The following is a 20771-nucleotide window of genomic DNA, read 5'->3' as shown; positions in this document are numbered from 1 at the left end:
ACCTCAGGTGGACACTTTTTGCAAGCTACTGCATTCTTGAAATTTCCTACTAGATGTTTTGCACGAAAAATACCACCTCTAATAGTCTTATCGCAGAACATGCAAGTCACTACATTAGGATCTTTCAGATGCTTTAGATAATTATTCTTCCATGCAAGATCTTTTTTTGATGCCATTGGAGAATCTATTAAGTTGCTTTGTATACTTGTCATTTATCCTTAAACCTAATAATAATTTCAAATAAATAAAAATTAACAGTATTAAAATTAAAATAATATATTATTAATCTAATAAATAATACAGTTAACAGTATATTGTTAATATACTGTTAACAGTATACTATCGAAAGAGAAGAGTGTGAGTAAAGAAAGACCGAGGTTGTTGACTGAGAAAAGCGACAGCAGTAGCGGTAGTAGTGAGAGCAAGAGCGGCGACAGTGGCAGCGGCGAGCGATGATAGTGGTAGTGGCAACGGGAGCGGGAGCGGTGAGCGGCGACAGTGGCAGCGAGCAGTGGGAGCGGGAGCGGCGACAATGGTAGCGGCAGCAGCAACAGTAGCGAGCAGCCGCAGCGGGAGCGACGAGCAACGATAGTGGCAGCGGGAGCAGGAGCGAGAGCGGCAAGCAGCGACAATGGCAGCGGCAGCGAGAGAGACGAGCAGGGTTAGGGTTAGGGAAGTCACGAGAGGACGGATATTGGTGCTTTAGTTGGTTCGATTGAACCAACTAAAACACCGAAGACCGAACTAGACCTAAAACGTAGGTTCGGTCGCCTGGTTTAACCCGGGCGCTCGCCCGAAGCGCTCGACACTAGGCTCAGGCGAGCGCCCAGGCAACGCCTCTTTCAAGCACGTCGCTTGGAAATGAAGCGAGGCGCTCGAGCGCACATTGAAATCACTGCAATTTTGGATAAGCGCTTAACAAAATAAAGTGCCAAAATTTAAGTGCATATGCCAAGTTTTGGTTAAGACACAAGTTAAGACACAATGATGGTGATGCTAAGAAATGCACTATAAATAATGAAAAATAGGATTCTGCATAGCTCTAATATCAAATACTGAATATTTAGGGTACACTAAAATGGTCATACTCAAACATAGCTGGATAAGCTTTACTATACATAAAAATATCTTCCCTAGAGTGATCAAGCTATCAATGAGGGAGCCGGAGAGGTTCATATCCATGTATCTTATCCTTGCATGCAGAAAGGTTACTATTCTTTTACTCAAGCCCTTTATATGCCAGGTCATGAGAACCATCACAAAGCCACCTCAACATGGCACCAAGATTGAGTGGCACCTTTTCTCCTAACACAAATTCCAACAAAGCTTTTTGTCACCAATTCTTATAATTCTCACAATTTTACTAGATATTCAATTACTGACTTAATTTCCTAAAACAAGATTAGGTGAACTATCCTTCTAAACAAAATATCATCAATCCTAATACCTCTATCGAAATATTCCTATGCTCAAGTCAGATATTCTAACCCTATGGCATTGTAAGATACCTTGATTAGTTTCTTCATACCCTTATTCTACAAAGCATCCAAGAGAAAAATATGTCATTCAACACTACCCACGTACACTAGGTGAGAATCCAAATTTGTCTAATCCAAAAAGTTCAACACTAATTATCAACTACTTTGACTCTTTTTTTCCTTGGGTATGAAGTGCCTACGACAAAGAAGATATATATATAGCAATAGAGAAGAAGAAATTTTCATTTGGCGTAGATCAATAAAAGCAAATTTTCCAACATTAAACTTTACAAGAGTATTACAAGAAAAAGTTTGGAATCATTATTTAGAAAACAAGAAGGAACTTGTAACTACTTCAAATGGAGAACCAGAACTGTCATCAATCAATAGTTCTAGCAGGGCATATGTTACTTGAATTAAATAAAATGCAAAAGAGCATGAAGAGGCTTAATACCACAGGACTTGAAAAGAAATCCTGAAAAAACAGTTATTGAAGTGTTTCAGGTAGTACCTGAGACAAACGTAAGAGAACGATTAAGAAGACGTTGGTATTGCTTGCGGCTTTTGCCAGCTTCTGTTTCGGGAATGCTGAGATGGGGTTGTTGTGCAGCACTGACTATCCGACGAAATACATCATTGTGATCTCTTAACTTCATGCTGATGGGTATAGGTGTCTCAATCCCCATATCCTGGCTTACCTGAAGGGGCAATAATAGAAAATTAGGGACAGTAGTTGTAGTAAGCATATCACAAAAAAATATATATACCCCAATTACAGTATGGGATTAGCGAAACAATCAATGAAAAACATTGACTGATGTTCATCAACAGCCGGAGATATAATATATATATATATATATATATATATATATATATATATATATATATATATATAGATTCATCACGAAATGATAAAACTTAAAACCTGTATAAATATTCAGAAATAACTTTCCAACCAGGAAATGCTAGCTAATGATAATGTTCCATAATGGCTCAAATATGCTAAGCAGTACTACCAGAATAGCCTTGTAATTAAGTACTTTAAATCCTAGTTAATAGATTAAATCGAATAATACAAAGCGGTGTCAATCGATAAAATACATCGAGAAAGTACCCTTGTTGAATCTTGTACAGCCAAGGGATATGGGTCAAGGTCATCCTTAGCAGAAATAATAAGGCATGGAACTTCAAAGCCAGTGTTTTCCCCATGAGAAGCAACTTGCACAAGCAACTCCTTTGTCCTCTTCCATGATTCTTCATCAGAACTACAAAAAAGACAAGGATGTTCACCTCTACTGCTACAAATTATAAACCAAAACAGTAGTCACATGAAGAATTTAGGATAAATACATGAAACCAAGAGTCATTCTAACAACTTCACTGAAAGATGAACAGCTAAAAAATTCGCTGAGGGAGCAGGAACTAATTCAAAATCCAAATGGTCATTCTAGAAGAAGACTAGTAATATATTTGTTTTTATTCATTTTATTTCTACAACTATCAAAACCAAAACAAACATATTCACGATAAATAGAAAACAAACAGTAGCAAAACAAATGTTGATACATTATGTAAAAAATAAAATATAAGTAAATAGGAGTAAAATGAGCATACATTTAGATTTTAGAACAAACTGAATTGTTTAGTATGGTGCATGATGATTAATCTAATAAAAGGGAAATAAAGTCATAATCAAAATGAAACCCTTGAAATCAGTCATGTAGTATGTCAATCAAACAAACAACAAAAGTTTCAAAATATGTAAGGAATCAAGATAACTTAATGGATAGTATCTTATAAACTTCAGTGAAAGACTTAAGTGCTCTTCCTATGGTTTGGACCAAACATACAAAGGAAAAAAAAATGGGATTTGGGGGGAACTGAATTTGTACAGTAAGGTGCAAGATGATTATTCAAGGATAAAACAAATCCACAGTCGATCGATCCCTTTAAAAATCAGTCATGTACCAATCCAATCGAAAAAGAAAAGAAATAATAACAAAATATGTAAAGAATGGAGGTAATTTATGGATATTATCTTCTTAAATTTTTACAATGCAAGTGTGAAAGACTAAATTGTTCCATGGTATGGATCAACATATGAAAGAAAAAGTTGTATCTTAACCATCAACATGGCTAGAGCCCACAATGCGGAATGCTGAACTTGTTGCAGACCACTTTCATGATTCTAATTTCCTGTTCATAACAATTTTGTGGTCCTAGTAAGAAATTACTAAGGATTAAAAGAATAACGTTACAAGAAGGTAAAATAAATGTTAAAAACTTGCATCTGATTCCAAAAGTAGAAATAGTAGATAGAAGATGATATTTTCTTCCGAAGGATTTCCCCACTTGCTTAGTTACCAATTGATGCAATTTGGAAATCGCAGAATATAATATATGAAGCAAAAGGCAATTGAAAATGTAAGTCAAGTTAGGAAGAAACAAAAAAAATTGAAAGGAATGTTAATAAAATAAAAAAAAGATAACTCATCCAGCCCATGCATTGTCATGCCAATTCGGACTTATCAGCGTGCACCAATAGTAACCTTGCCAAAAAGGTATCAGCATGTGCCATATCAACTTTATGGTATGCTGACATTTTTACCCAAATTACTGCAGCATCCAATCTGATTAAATCACAACTCTATAGAAGTAGAAATCTGAATGACAATACCGAAAGATTATAGACACTATGAACTAACTAGCATGACATTACAAAAGCTGTAAACTCCACTAATCTAATTCCTTTTAATTAAATTCCATCAGGCAACCCAGAGTATATAGGACTATATGAATTGATCTCACACATCCAATCGGTGAGAGATCGGTTCCCTGGAAAAAATCAAGGGTGTTTGTACACCTAAATGGCATATACCTTTTTTTCACAATATGATGAATTGGACGTTTTGCCAGAAGGAAATATCTAGTGTTGCTTCACTCAACTGATCCTTAAGTATGGAGGTAGCACATGTCATTTGTTTCAGCTTGTGGAAATCCTCTGCACCCTCTAAAGGTCAGCTTCATACCAATTGGAACTAATGGAACAAGTGAAAATTCTCATACTGGAAAACAAGATGCATGACTCAATGTTACTTGAACTCATGCATCTACATTCACATCCCTGTCATGTATGTCTAGTGGTTCATGGTTGTGCATCAACATGCACCAGACCATCTCTGAGTTGATTCCATTCTCTTGTTTCCTGTTCAAGGGAGGGAAACCAACACGGGATCATAAGATCTCAATAAGATGACTACAGCTAACTCCAAACCTGAGGCGAACCATAAAAATAAGTTATTGGTTTCACAGATTTGGCCCAGTTCACTGCCAATATTAATATAAGTTATTGTTCTATTCAACAGAAAAATATATTGAAAAGTTTTAATTAAATTCCTTCATTTAATTTTGCAGATACAGAGATAGATTCTTCCCAGTTCCCACAAATAAAATTAAATAGAGCTTAAGTCAAATAAACATAACTAGTTTTTTTAATATTATTATAGTAGCACATATGTTTAACAAATCTACATATCTGAAAGTCCATTTTTTGTATTGCTATTGTTGAGTTGTCAATTGGATATAAGACTGTTTCCATGAAATACTATACTGCTAGAACCACAAATGATATTTTCTTCAGAGAACATCAGAAAAAAAGTTATGCTAGTGCTGATTCAACCAAGGACTAATTGCGGCCTATATAGATCAATAATGGCTGTTATTTATATATTTTTACCTATAATGCCAGGTCATACAAGTTGGTATCCCACATGGTATATGAGATTTAAATACCCCATTAGAGATTTTGCAAAAGTACGCGCTTCTGAAATTATTAGAGCTAACAGTTTTAAGTCTCACAAACTGGGTTGTTTACCAACTATCCTTCCACACCAACAATAATTCTCAATACCTACCTATGCATCTATGAATAAAACACATTAAACTCTTTAATAGTACTATTTTAGTATGAAACAGTGATTGAAAGAGGCGCTCGGGCGCTCGCCTAGGCGCTCGGGCGAGGCGAGGCCCGAGCGCCTCGCTAATGTCCCAGGTGGCGCGCTTCAAACAGGCGCTCGCCCGAGCCCAGGCGCTGGGCGCTTCGAGCGAGCGCCTGGGTAAACCAAGTGACCGAACCAAGATTTTAGGTCTGGTTCGGTCCTGGTTCGGTTATTAGTTGGTTCAATCGAACCAACTAAACCGATATAACCCTTACCCAACCCTAACCCGCCGCCGCTCCCGATCTCGCTGCTCGTCGCTCCTGCTCCCGCTGCCACTGCTCGTCGCTGTCGCTGCTCGCGCCTCCCACTGCTCACGCCTCCCGCAAGCCCTCCAGCTGCTCGCGCCTCCCGCGAGCCTTCCCTCTGCTCGCGACTCCCCTGCTCGCGCCTCCCGCGAGCCCTCCCAGCTGCCGCGAGCCCTCCCGCTGCTCGCGCCTCCCGCGAGCCTTCCCTCTGCTCGCGACTCCAGCGAGCCCTCCCTCTGCTCGCGACTCCCGCGAGCCCTCCCGCTGCTCGCGCCTCCCGCTCCCTTTCCCTTTCCCCCCGCCGCTCGCCGCTGCCGACGCTGCTTCCTTTCTCCGTCAAGCTCAGACTGCTCAGTATACTCTTAAATCTTAATATTAAGTTTATTTGAATTTTGAAATGATTAATTTTCATTAATAGATTAATAATATATTATTTTGATTTTAATATTATTAATTTTTATTTATTTGAAATTATTGTTAGGTTTCAACATAAATGGCAAGTGTAGAGAGTAACTCAATAGAGTCTCCAATGGTATCAAAAAAAGATCCTGCATGGAAGTATAATTATTTGAAGGATCCGAAAGATCATAATGCAGTGACTTGCATATTCTGCGATAAGACTACCAGAGGTGGTATTTTTCGTGCAAAACAACATCTAGTAGAAAATTTCAAGAATGCAGCAGCTTGCAAAAAATGTCCACCTGAGGTAAAAGAAGAGTTGTTGAGCTATATGAATGAAAAGAAGACACAAAAGAATGAATCTTACGGGAATTTACCAGAAGACAATGTTGAACATCTCAGGGATGAAAAAGAAGATTATTCTATGAGTATTAACCCAAGTGAAAAAAGAGTATACGACAAAAAGGGAAAAAAAGTTATGAGTACTAAGAAAGGTAAAAAAGGACCGATGGATCTATATATGCTTCAAGGATCCCAGAAACAACAAGGACAAGCAGGAGGCTCAAAATTTAGACAAACAAATATAAGTGATGCTTGTGATAAAGAAATAAGAGGAAGAACAATTCAGCACATTGCTCGCTTCTTCTATCAGGCTGGTCTTCCCCTTAGTACAACTCGTTTAGACAGTTTTAAGGATATGACTGAAGCTATTGGAAGATATGGTGCAGGATTAAAACCTCCAAGTTATTATGAGATGCGAGTTCCATTGCTGCAAAAAGAGTTGAATTATACAAATGACTTACTAAAAGGTCATAAAGAATCATGGGCAACACATGGTTGTTCTATTATGTCAGATGTTTGGACTGACAGGAGGCGCAGGAGTATAATTAATTTTATGGTTAATTGTTCTTTAGGGACTATATTTGTGATGTCAATAGATGCTTCATCTTTTGTAAAATCTGGAGACAAGATATATGATTTACTTGACAACTTCGTGGAAGAAATTTGAGAACAAAATATCGTTCAAATCATAACCGACAATGGAAGCAACTATGTTTTAGCTGGTAATATTCATCTTTTGATTTTGTTAATTATTTTATCTTCAATTAAGTGTGTTAAACTCTTAAATCTTATCATTTTTGTTATCCTTTGTCTCAGGTAAATTGCTTGAATAAAAAAGACAACACTTGTATTGGACTCCATGTGCATCACATTGTATTGATTTAATGTTGGAGGATATTGGAAAGATCTTAGAAATCAAGAAAACCTTAGAAAGGGCAATTTTTGTTGTTGGATTTCTTTATAATCACATTGGGGCTTTGAATATGATGAGAGAATTTAAAGGGAATAAAGAATTAGTGAGACATGGTGTTACCCGATTTGCTACTTCATTCTTGACATTACAGAGCGTGCATCGTTAAAAACATACTCTGAGAAATATGTTTACCTCTGAGAAATGGGTGACAAGCAAATGGGCAAAAGAAGCAAAAGGCAAGAGGGCTGCTGATATCATCTTAATACCATCCTTTTGGAATCATGTAGTTTATATATTAAAGGTAATGGGCCCTCTTGTTCGAGTCCTTCGGTTGGTGGATAATGAAAATAAGCCTGCAATGGGATATATTTATGAGGCTATGGATAGAGCAAAGGAGACGATTAAACGATCTTTTAATGAAAATGAAGAAATATATGAGAAAATTTTTACAATCATTGACGAAAGATGGAATTGTCAACTTCATCGTCCCTTACATGCAGCAGGATATTATTTGAACCCTTAATTCTTTTATAAGATTAAATCTGTTGGATTTGATGCAGAAGTTTTGGGTGGGTTATATCAGTGCGTTGCAAGATTAGTTCCCAGCCTTGAGGTTCAAAATAAGATTATTCATGAATTATCTTTATATAAAAATGCTGAAGGTCTTTTTGGAATTCCAATTGTCGTTCGATCCAGGACAACTACCTCTCCAGGTATTAATAATTTGATATAATTAATTTCATATATATTATGTTACTATGTTATTGCTAATAATAACATAAATTTTGCAGCTAAATGGTGGAGTCTATTTAAAAATTCCACCCCGAACTTACAGAAATTTGCTATCAAAGTACTTAGTTTGACATGTAGTGCTTCGGGTTGTGAGCGAAACTAGAGTGTCTTTGAGCATGTAAGTATTACTAAATATTTTTATTTTAATTAATTTATTTAGATATATGTATTAATATATTTTTAAATTATATGACATGACAGATTCACTCGAAGAGAAGAAATCGGTTAGAACATCAACGATTGCACGATCTTGTTTACATAAAGTATAATCAAGCTTTGAAGACTCGTCATGATTTTAAAAATAGATTTGATTCAATCTCATTGCAAGATATTGATGATTCAAATGAGTGGTTAGTAGGAGAAATGGGTGCTAACTTGCAAGATGCTGAAGACGAGCTTGTATTTGAAGATGATAGATTGACATGGGGCGATGTGGCAAGAGCTTCAGGTGCTGGAGAATTACAAACATATACAAGACAGATGTCAAAGAGAAAAATGAGTGCAAAAGCATCAAGCTCGGCTCCTGCTATTGTTGAAGACATAGAGAATGAAACATATCTTGATGAAGAGGAAGGAATCGAAGGACAAGAGGAAGAAGACGAATTCAATGAAGATGATTTGTGTGAAAATGACGATAATATTGATTATGATGAATGACTTTGATGTAAAATTTTATTGTTTTGAATTTTGAAACTTTTTGTTAATGTGACATTGTGATTTTGTATCTTAGATTTTCTTAATTTAATAATATATTTTTATTTAAAATTTTAAATAATTATATTTATTAATTATATTATATATTTTTATATTTTAGCGCCTCGCTTCGTTCGGGCGAGCGCCTAGCGCCTCGGGCGTTTTTGGACCTTAGCGCCTTTTGGCGCCTAGCGCTTTTTAAATCACTGGTATGAAACATACTACAGTTTAAAATTTGGATCATTTGATGTTTCTAAGCTATACTATAAACTTATTTTCCATTATGTCCCATTCTCACAACACTAAATGTAAGTTCACATTGTTCTTCAGTTATCCTTATTTGTTCCACTATCTAAATTTAACTCCTTGGATAATTGGATCTTGATATGTAACAGATTCTCATGTTTGTGTGCATATAACACAAACTAGGAAATAACTAAGGTTGAACATTCATTTAAAATTTTACTTTCACATTCTATAAAAAATATTATTAAAAACAAATTATGAGATAAAAAATTATCACAACAAAACATTATTTATTTATTACAAATAATGATGATAACATTTATTGAATAACAAATATTTAACCATATCATACAAAAATATTACTATGATAAATTACTATTGCATATGTAATACATAAGACTTAATTTACAGCAACATGTCCCACTGTGGCCCCCATAAGATTATATTTATAGCAATATGTCCCAATATGAGCCCAATTCTTATCATTATGCAGAGAAAGTGTAGAGTAGTGCATAGGCTAACAAAAAAAATTGTTCATTTAGAAAGCGAAACGACGAGTAAGGCTTCTCACTGTGCATAGGATTTGAGATTAATTCTAAATCTTCTGACATTCTTTACAATACTGTCCCTAGTTTCCTATAAAAGCTTCTCACTATGCTTCTCTTTCCTCTTCCAATATCCTGTCTTCATTGGCTTACACCGTGATGGATGACGACAAGTGGTAGAAAATAAATGGAATGGCTATGCAATAGTAGTAAGGCCTAATGCCTTCTCTATTTTCAGGGTGTTCTTTTCTTCTTTGTAATTGTTGAATTAGTTACAATTGACCGAAATTAACTAACATTAACTGAGTTTTCTTGATTCAAACTAATTCCGACCCATTTCTAACTATAAGGCCAAAAACTGACCAAAACTGGGTTAACAATGCTGAAGCCAATCAAATATATTGTGCGATAATTGACTGACATGGTAAACTATGTTCCTATTATCGTACATCTTTCCTTGTCAATTTACCACCATCATATCATGGTTTTGTGGCACATTTTCATTCTTAATGTATTAAAATTTGATGGGCTTTCCCATTTTGATACGCTCTTAATATAAGAATGCTCATGAAGAAATGAAACTAATAGCAACTAGATATAAGTATTTCTTTCATTGTTTCTTAAATCCACCAAAACGAACCAAGTTGATTATCCATTAAGTAGCATGATTAATTAAAAAAAAGAATCTACTTCACTTTTCCTGTTCCATCCACTATTGTAAGATCACACTCAAGAAAGAAGTGAAACTGATAGTAATTAATAAAGGCATTTAATATCTTGCCTCTCAAATCCACCAACCCAGTAGATTACGTATTAAGTAGCATGTTTGATAAAAAAAAATCTACTTTTATATTCCAAATGTGTATTTATAACTGTGGGCCAGACATGATGTTAATGCTTTTATGATTAGATTACCCCTTAGAGACCTAAGGGAATTGTATTCAAGTAATAGAAATAGCTTCTCTGCTTGCAAGGATAACAGTACTCGTACTGACGACCCTTGGGGATTCAAGCAAAAGAAATAGCTTCTTTGCATACAAGGATAGGGCTACATGTATTGACCATCCTTAGACATGGCAACAACAGAAACCTCGTGCATTAGACCATCTCCTTTTCTTATAAACTCATACTACGAATTGTAGACACATCAAATATTGAGTGTCATGTCCATATCAATAACACCAGTAAGATTCTTCGTGACAAGTGCCAGGTACCTTGGAAATTATTAGGACTAATGTGCCACTCATCAGTGATTTAAAAAGCGCTAGACACCAAAAGGTGCCAAGGTCCAAAAACGCCTGAGGCACTAGGCGCTCGCCCAGGCACTCGCCCGAACGAAGTGAGGTGCTAAAATATAAAAATATATAATATAATTAATAAATATAATTATTTAAAATTTTAAATATAAATATGCTATTAATTTAAGAAAATCTAAGGTACCAAATTACAATGTCACATTAACAAAAAGTCTCAAAATTCAAAATAATAAAATTTTACATCAAAGTCATTCATCATAATCAATATTATCGTCATTTTCACACAAATCATCTTCATTGAATTCATTATCTTCCTCTTGTCCTTCCTCTTTCATCAAAATATGTTTCATTCTCTATGTCTTCAACAATAGCAAGAGCCAAGCTTGATGCTTTTGCGCTCATTTTTCTCTTTGTCATTTGTCTTGTATATGTTTGTAATTCTCCAGCACCTGAAGCTCTTGCCACATCTCCCCATGTCAATCTATCATCTTCAAATACAAGCTCGTCTTCGGCATTTTACAAATTGGCACCCATTTCTCCCACCAACCACTCATTTGAATCATCAATATCTTGCAATGATATTGGATCAATTCTATTTTGCAAATCATGACGAGCCTTCAAAACATGATTATACTTTATGTAAACAAGATCGTGTAATCGTTGATGTTCTAACCGATTTCTTCTCTTTGAGTGAATCTATCATTTCATATAATTTAAAAATATATTAATACATCTATCTAAATTAATTAATTAATTAAAACAAAAATATTTAGTGATCCTTATATGCTCAAAGACACTCCAGTTTCGCTTACAACTCGAAGCACTACATATCAAACTAAGTACTTTGATAGCAAATTGCTATAAGTTCGACGTGGAATTTCCAAATAGACTCCACCATTCAGCTGCAAAATTTATGTTATTATTAGCAATAATATAGTAACATACTATAGATGAAATTAATTATATCAAATTGTTAATACCTGGAGACATAATTGTCATGGATCGAGTGGCCATTGGAATTCCAAAAAGACCTTCGACGTTTTTATATAAAGATAATTCACGAATAATCGTATCTTGCACCTCAAGGCTTGGAACTAATCTTACAATGCACTGATATAACTCATCCAAAACTTCCGCATCAAACCCAACAGATTTAATCTTATAAAAGAATTCAGGGTTCAAATAATATCATGTTGCATGTAAGGGACGAAGAAGTTGGCAATTCCATCTTTTGTCAATAATTGTAAAAATTTTCTCATATTTTTCTTTATTTTCATTAAAAGACCTTTTAATCGTCTCCTTTGCTCTATCCATAGCCTCATAAATATATCACATTGCAGACTTATTTTCATTATCCACCAACCTAAGGACTCGAATAAGAGGGCTCATTACCTTTAATATATAAACTACATGATTCCAAAAGGATGACATTAAGATGAAATCAGTAGCCCTCTTGCCTTTTGCTTCTTTTGCTCATTTGCTTGTCACCCATTTCTCAGAGGTAAACATGTTTCTCAGATTATGTTTTTGACGATACACGCTATGTAATGTCGAACGAAGTAGCAAATCGGGTGACACCATATCTCACTAATTCTTTGTTCCTTGTGAATTCTTTCATCATATTCAAAGCTCCAATATGATTATAAAGAAATCCAACAACAAAAATTGCTCTTTTTAAGATTTTCTTGATGTCTAAGATCTTTCCAATATCCTCCAACATTAAATCAATACAATGTGCCACATATGGAGTCCAATATAAGTAGTCTTTTTGTTTCAAACAATTTACCTGAGATAAAAGATAATAAAAATGATAAGACTTAAGAATTTAACACATTTAATTGAAGATAAAATAATTAAAAATTTTAAAAATTCAAAAGATGAATTAGTTGCTTTCATTGTCGGTTATGATTTGAACGACATTTTGTTCTCTAATTTCTTTCACGAACTTGTCAATTAAATCATATATCTTGTCTCCAGATTTTACAAAAGATGAAGCATCTATTGACTTCACAAACATAATCCGTAAAGAACAGTTAACCATAAAATTAATTATACTCCTGCGCCTCCTGTCAGTCCAAACATCTGATATAATAGAGCAATCATATATTGCCTATGATTCTTTATGACCCTTTAGTAAGTCATTTGTATAATTCAACTATTTTTGCAACAATGGAACTCGCATCTCATAATAACTTGAAGGTTTTAATCCCGCATCATATCTTCCAATAACTTCAATTATTTCCTTAAAATTGTCTAAACGAGTTGTACTAAGGGGAAGACCAGCCTGATAGAAGAAGCGAACAATGTGTTGAATTATTATTTCTCTTATTTCTTTATCACAAGCATCACTTATATTTGTTTGTCTAAATTTTGAGCCTCCTGCTTGCCCTTATTGCTTCTGTGATCCTTGAAACATATATAGATCCATCGATCCTTTTTTACCCTTCTTAATACTCATAACTTCATTTTCTATTTTGTCGTATACTTTTTTCCCACTTGAGTTAATACTCATAGAATAATATTCTTCTTCATCCCTGAGATGTTCAAGGTTGTCTTCTGGTAAATTCTCGTAAGATTCATTCTTTTGCATATTCTTTTCATTCATATAACTCAGCTACTCTTCTTTTACCTCAGGTGGACACTTTTTGCAAGCTACTGCATTCTTGAAATTTCCTACTATATGTTGTTTTGCACGAAAAATATCATCTCTAGTAGTCTTATCGCAAAACATGCAAGTCACTGCATTAAGATCTTTCGGATCCTTTAGATAATTATACTTCCATGCAGAATCTTTTTTTGATGTCATTGGAGACTCTATTGAGTTGCTTTGTACACTTGTCATTTATCCTGAAACCTAATAATAATTTTAAATAAATAAAAATTAACAGTATTAAAATCAAAATAATATATTATTAATCTAATAAATACAAATACTGCTACTAGTATACAATTAACAGTATACTATCGAAAGAGAAGAGAAGAGTGTAAGGGAAGACCGAGGGTGCTGACTGAGAAAAGCGGGAGCGACAGTGGCGAGCGATAACAGTGGCAGCGACAGTGGCGAGCGACAACAGTGGCAGCGACAGCGGCAGCGGTAGCAGCAAGCAGTGGGAGCAGGAGCGGCGACAGTGGCAGCTACAACGGTAACAGCGAGCAGCAGCAGCGACAACGGGAGCGGCGATAGTTGTAGTGGCAACAGCGGGAGCGGGAACGGTGAGCGGAGACAATGACAACGGTAGCAACGAGCAACGACAGCAGCAGTGGGAGCGACGATAGTGGCAGCGGCAGCAGCAACGAGAGCGGCGACACTGGCAGCGGCAACAACGGGAGCGACAGCGTGAACGGCAAGCAAGGTTAAGGTTGGGGAAGTCGTGCTGATATCGGTGCCTTAGTTGGTTCGATTGAACCAACTAAAGCACCGGAGACCGAACCAGACCTAAAACGTTGGTTTGATCGCTTGGTTTAAGCCAGGCGCTCGCCCAAAGCGCCCGACGCCTGGGCTCGGGCGAGCGCCCAGGCGACGCATCTTTGAAGCGCGCCAATTGGAAATAAAGCGAGGGGCTCGGGCCTCGCCTTGCCCTCGCCCGAGCACCTATTGAAATCACTGCCACTCATGGACACCAGTCTATGCTAATCGAAATTGTTTTTTATGCTAGCTCCTGATGAAAATGATTGCAGCTGCATGCTGATCAGGTTTGCCAAACCTACCAATGAAGCAGAATGATGAATTACAAATGAAACCATTGGAATTATCATCAGACTGTCCTTGCAAATTATGCATTTATAGATATGTCCATCTACATAACTCCCGAGGCAGAATGTAGAGGTGCTACATATGGAATGCAGACCATAATTCATGAGCAGAACCTTCACATACATATATCTGAGAGCTTGCTCACCAATAAGGTAGTAACGTGAAAATAGGAAATAAAATGTAAAGCAAAGACACTGTATAACAAGCATCTGTGCATGATATCCTACAAAAGGCAGGATTAAATAAACAAGGTAGGTTACATATGCAGTTTACATAATTAGATGCAACAGTAATGTTTTAGCATCCTTTAAATTATACAACTGAAGATGCAAAAACTGTCGATAAACATTCTACCTCTGTGAGTGAGAGTCATCACGTGTTATGTAATTCCTCAATCAAACAGACACTATCTAAGTCAAAGTGGTCAACTATTTCTGAGAAATACAAGGATACAAAAAATTTAGACAACCATCTGCCTTAGTTATTATAGTACTTAAGATGGTTCAATCTGTATAATTCAAAATTTGTTGGTATGCACACTGATAAACAATTAAAAATATGGCCAAAGTTCACATTAGTTAAGAGCAGTATAATTGACAATTTAATACCTGTCATGAACAAATACAGCTATGTCGCATGCCGCTAAAGACTCCTTACTAGAAAGCAGGTTCTTGACTTTTATTTCTGCTATTTCTCGCATTACAAGTATCTTTTTATCACCCTTCATAAGCAACACATTCAAAATCAGATATGGCAAAAAGAATACTGAACTTGTTCTAGAAAACAAACAGTGAAATATACAATTTGAAGATCCAATTTAATTTGCATTTGTAGTTTATGGTATCCTAACAAGTGAATTACCAGGTAGTCAAAAGAACTGAATCTGTGCCACAAAGAAACCATAATTTAAAATTTTGAGCCTGCTAGTCCACATCAGTACCGGCCAGCGTGGCTGCTAGGCAATTTCTCCTGCTCTTGTTTAAAATGAAGCTTACAGCTCGGTGAGCTCACCATGCCAAGCTTCCCAAGCAATAAGCTGACAGGTACCAAGCTATCCCAGGTGGTAAGCAGCCTACTGTCGGGTACTGGTACTGATCCCTTTTTCATGCTTTGAAAAGCCATTGACAGTTGTCGTATCTTGTTTCTTATTCTCTCTCTTCTTCCACTGGCTCCTTTTCATCCTTCTTTTCTCTTCCTCTTCTACCACGGTACCACCACCTCCAACTCTCCTCCTATCATCGACTACGGCCTCTCTCTCTCTCTGCTGGTCCAGCCAGTTCCAACCTATCCTAACTTGGTACCTTACTGGCGCAGTCACGAATTGGTATTGCATTTGACCAACATCTTAATCCATGAAAGAACACAATTGCTTGTACCAGAAATATAAACAACCACAAGCTCATTTGAGAAGCACAAAGATCATACAAACAATTCTAAAAAGTATCTGCAAGGAGTTAAGGCCCACATAATGCACCATATTGATCAATTGCTCATTTTGTGAATTAACAGTGCAGAAGAAAACATGGGTATAAAGAGAGAAGCAAACACACAAAAAGGGGAAGAAAACAAAGCCTTTGATAAGAACTAGCAATTCTAGAAAAGATGATGCATCATAGTCTATCTATCAAAAGATAGAGTCAAAATCAGTCTAGTATAAAAGACCGGGTAGGTAATCACCCAGTATAGACCAGCTTGAACCACCCAGTAGAGGCTGGTCCAATTCTCGACCGACAGTTGGACCGGGTGAATACCATCAGTACCATATGGGTCCAGGCAGGTCCAGGGCAGTAAAGAATTCTTGGTCCAAAAAGTGCTATCATTTGGTGCAGTAGCATGGGAAAACCTCATGTGCTACTGATATTTGAAAACTTATAATTATAACCCTACCAAATAATGCATTTTTTGGGTAAAGAAGCACATAAAACTAGTGACAGGGGAACACTAGTTTACATTAAATCTTATGTGCCATGTATTGAGATCATGCTGGATTTGGGTAAGCAAGAGACACGACTTATGACATGCAGCAGTAACACTCCCAGCTTCGTGCATGGTTATGGCACATGGGCACATACCCATTGGGTAAGCTGGTACTTTGCTGGCATGTGTACATCTATAAATCCCTACATGGAACAAGATCAAAACCTTGAGTTCTCTGTGCTATGCAAAAAGCTGCATAATAAGCCTTAAACATGCTAACAAATTAACAATATTTTTTCAAATCAAAATAAAATCAAGCAAAATAAATTAGCATTTTAAGTGTTACAACCACAAACAAAAAATGTACCCTCATGAAATGCTTGCATATGCATGGTTTAGTTTTCTTGAGACGATCAATTGCATGAACTCAACTTGTATCTTAGTCATACAAAATTACCTTTTCATAAACAGAAATTAGAACTTTCTAAACCTAACAAATAACAAAAGCAATAGTTGCAATTTATAAAAATATTAACGATTTTAAAGAATAACTAACACCTCATGCTAGAGAAGAGAGGTGTGAAGTGGGTGACTTGTGACTCAAGATAAACAAATGGTCTAATGCCTCGATGAACCCTTAAGTGAAACATTGGTCGATACCTTATGGGCCCCTGTTATCTCTTCTATCATCACACAGGGAGGTTGAATGGGAAAAGGATAAACGACTAGAAAGGTGCTTGACCATCCTCTGAAATCAAACTTGTAACCAAAAACATCCACTTGTATATACAAAAGTCCTATTTTTGAAGATTTGCCATGTTGATGTGTCCATTCCAAGCCTATGTTCATTCTTTATAGTCGATACTTGATAAGTATACGAGTTCTTGCTAACTTTATTCTATTTTGAATTTTCATTGTTAGAATACATGTTACTGGCATAACATTTCACCATGTGACCTTGATTAATTCTTAAGGTCATATTTGTTAGAATCATCAATCTTCACATACTGATACAGAGGTGAATATTCAGTATTGCATTACCCTCATAAAATGTCCAAGATGTGGTCTCAATACCTTTTCCGTATTAGCTTGGACTGGTAAAAACTAAACCAGTTTTTACCTTTTCATAATTTTTTTGGAACCAAAAAGATCAATGATGATGTATATTGAAGTTAATTTGTTTGATGTAACATGTAGGATAGATCAGTAATCATGAACTGCAAGATCCAATGTACTAATCCAATTGGGCCACTCTGGATCAGCATTGGTGAATTTAAGCCCATCCAATTAAGCCAGATGATATTTGAGACTGATCAAGGATCAGTCAAAATAAATCAATCTTGGGCTGAACTCCTAGATCTCGCCAATCTTGATGATCTGGTCACCTGCCAACCATAAAAAAAAATCTTGCTTATATTACTAATTTTCGGTTGACCCCACTATCCTCAGGCTGATTTTTATCATTTCAAAAAGAAAATAAAAAGCTTCTATGATCAGATTCAACTAATCCAGATTGATTCTGATCTTAAACACCAAGACCAACCACATGTTACCTGCAATATTGGAAAGAGTAAAAGCAATTATCCTGTATCATGCATCAAAACTTGCAAAGGGATAGAGGAATCAACTAGACCCAAAAACTCCAAATTTTAATTGATAATCCAGAGTTCATATGTAAATAAACTTGTAGTAGTACAAATATATACTTAACAAAGTTTGCAAGAGCAGAAATAGAGTTGTTGCTTATACAATCCAAGACAGAAAATTCATTCATTGTTAAGTTGCACTTACATTATGGAGTCCCACAACATTTGCAGCAAACCGATCAGATGTTGTGGGATTATATTTCTCCGAAAATGTTCTGCACAATAAATGGTCAAATAAAATAAAGGAAAAGCCAAAATCCTGTCAAGTCAGGTCAAAAGCTAACACGTAAAAGCTTGGTCCTTATCATGAACCAAATAATAGTAGCATGCAAATAAGTGACAGATAAGAAAAACCAACAAATGGCTTACCTTCCAATAAATGAATTTAACAATGTGGTCTTCCCGGCATTTCTAGAACCAAAGACAAAACACTGAAAAACATTTCTTTGGGTTTGCTGCTTTTTGCGATCTAACCTCCTTTTTCTTGTTATCTGAAATGCTGAAGCAGGATCACCAGTGTATCCAATGTATATAAGGTTAGCCAGACTAGCTGCTGGATCTTTAAGTGTCATGAGAGCCCACTGCAATAGAATAATATTATTCCTATCAATAGTGCATAACAGAAAATTGATGAATGAAGAATTCCTTTTTGACAACCTTATTTAGCCAATCAAAAGAGGAGGAAAACATCATAGAACCTATGCCACCCGATAGCTGAATATAACTAAGATCAGCTAACAAAGGAAAGGCCAGACTTATAATATGTAAAAAGAATTCAGTTATCTACAGTAGAGTATGTCAGCATAAATGCAAAATTATGTTTAGCAGTGTTGAACATCTTAGATCACAGAGAGAAACTCCAGCAGTTGCCAACATATTTACTAAAATTGACTTAGAACCAAGGTCTGCCATACCGAAGCATACCGCCCGGTACAAGTGGTACGTACCGGTCCGACAGGTTACCGGTACGCGGACCGCCCGGTACCGCTACAGTATTACAGTATTATATTTGTAGCACTGCAACAGTATGAAAAAAATATATAATTGTTCGGTACACCAGGGTGTACCGCTCGGTATGCCCGAATGTACCGCTTGGTACACCGGTACCATACCATACCGAGCCCAAGTCAAAACACCGGTATGATACGGTACGACGAACCTTGCTTAAAACATAATAAAAAGGTGTGATGACACGTTCCATAGTCAAATTTAGGACTACAATTTTCAAATAAGTTACAAAAACACAAGTGAAGCAGGTGGAATAGGACGATACGATTTTAAAATGAAAGATTTAAAATACGGCAAAAAGACATGAGACATTTCAACTTTTTCAATACCGACACATTAGATAATATCTGAGCACAAAACATGCATGAAATAGGCTCTATGCTACAGATTTTACAAGAACTATCTTCTTGCAAATTAATGCTTCAAAAAAGAAATGCTCACTGTTGGTCAATTTCCTAAAAGAACCACAACCACAATAAAAATAATGCAATCAAAAGTCACATCCATGACAAGTTTTCCAGTTTCCCAATGATACTTATGCAGATAATGCTGGCAGGATATGTGCAAGTCAGCATAAAACTATGTTAACCCACTTGGATATTCTGCTAGTACAATGTTGTATTTGGATGACATGGCAAATGCTGGTCTGCTAGATAATATCTGATAACCAGCACATGCAACTTTAAGTCCCTAGATAATATCTTATAACCAAATATAAGTCAAAGATCAGAAGAAATTCATCACAACAATCTCCTCCATCTCCAGATGGACCCTCACCTTGATGAGGTTCCTCTTCCATTCCATGAGGTGCCTGATGCTTCTTCTTCTACTACCACTTTCCTACCCCTTGCAGTGCCCTTCAATGTAGCGTATCAATGAAAGTAAATTTTGGCTTCTTTGGCTTACTTTGCAATTTAATCATGTTATAAAAATAGTTGGTTTCACTAGTTAGTATAAACCAATCAAGATTTAACTAAAACTGATCAACAAGCCACACATTCACATCTTAAAATATCACCCAGGACCAGGACTGCATCTGGTCAAACCAATATGTATCACCATGACAGGGCAATACCCATAATTTGGCAATCCTTGATAAATGCAGATGTACAATTAAATATATCACCCTTGCAAATATATAACACATATAAAGAACAAATGTAATTTACTTCTCACAAAGTAACAAATATAGATATGTAGCTGTATATATTTGTACACATGAATCTGTGTAGAAAAAGATATAAATTTGTACTATAAACCAAGGTTTGAAATATCATACCGTACCGACGTTTCAAGATTCTCTCGGTACGGTACGATACAGTATACCGAGTGGTATACCATTCGGTATATCGCTCAGTATATATATATATATATATATATATATATATACATACATACATATATATATACATACCGTCCGGTAACGGACGGTCCGTGTACCGATCAACTGACGGACCGGTACGTACCGCCTAGTACAGGCGGTATTATTCAAAACTGCATACCTTGCTATAAAGACATACAAACAAACTTGCAACATAA

The 20771-nt window shown here is 36.1% G+C and overlaps 1 protein-coding gene across 2 annotated transcripts in view; it reads right to left on the bottom strand.

Annotated features, from left to right (window-relative positions):
• Positions 1 to 20771, bottom strand: part of LOC103972852 (mitochondrial Rho GTPase 1) — a 48311-nt gene that overhangs the window by 16673 nt on the left and 10867 nt on the right. Inside the window, exons 9-13 of one of the 2 annotated variants that reach the window (XM_009387230.3) lie at positions 18594 to 18805; positions 18370 to 18439; positions 15270 to 15382; positions 2593 to 2743; positions 1990 to 2176 (exon numbers count right to left, since the gene is read on the bottom strand). In XM_009387230.3, coding sequence (XP_009385505.1) covers positions 1990 to 2176; positions 2593 to 2743; positions 15270 to 15382; positions 18370 to 18439; positions 18594 to 18805 — 733 coding nt within the window. The remainder of the gene's footprint in view (positions 1 to 1989; positions 2177 to 2592; positions 2744 to 15269; positions 15383 to 18369; positions 18440 to 18593; positions 18806 to 20771) is intronic. The other variant, XM_065087507.1, reaches the window with a different exon arrangement.

The sequence above is a fragment of the Musa acuminata genome, chromosome BXJ1-2, assembly GCF_036884655.1.
Source record: "Musa acuminata AAA Group cultivar baxijiao chromosome BXJ1-2, Cavendish_Baxijiao_AAA, whole genome shotgun sequence".
NCBI lineage: Eukaryota > Viridiplantae > Streptophyta > Magnoliopsida > Zingiberales > Musaceae > Musa > Musa acuminata.
Note: the sequence above shows the minus strand (reverse complement) of the source record. Positions and strands in the feature narration are given on the sequence as shown.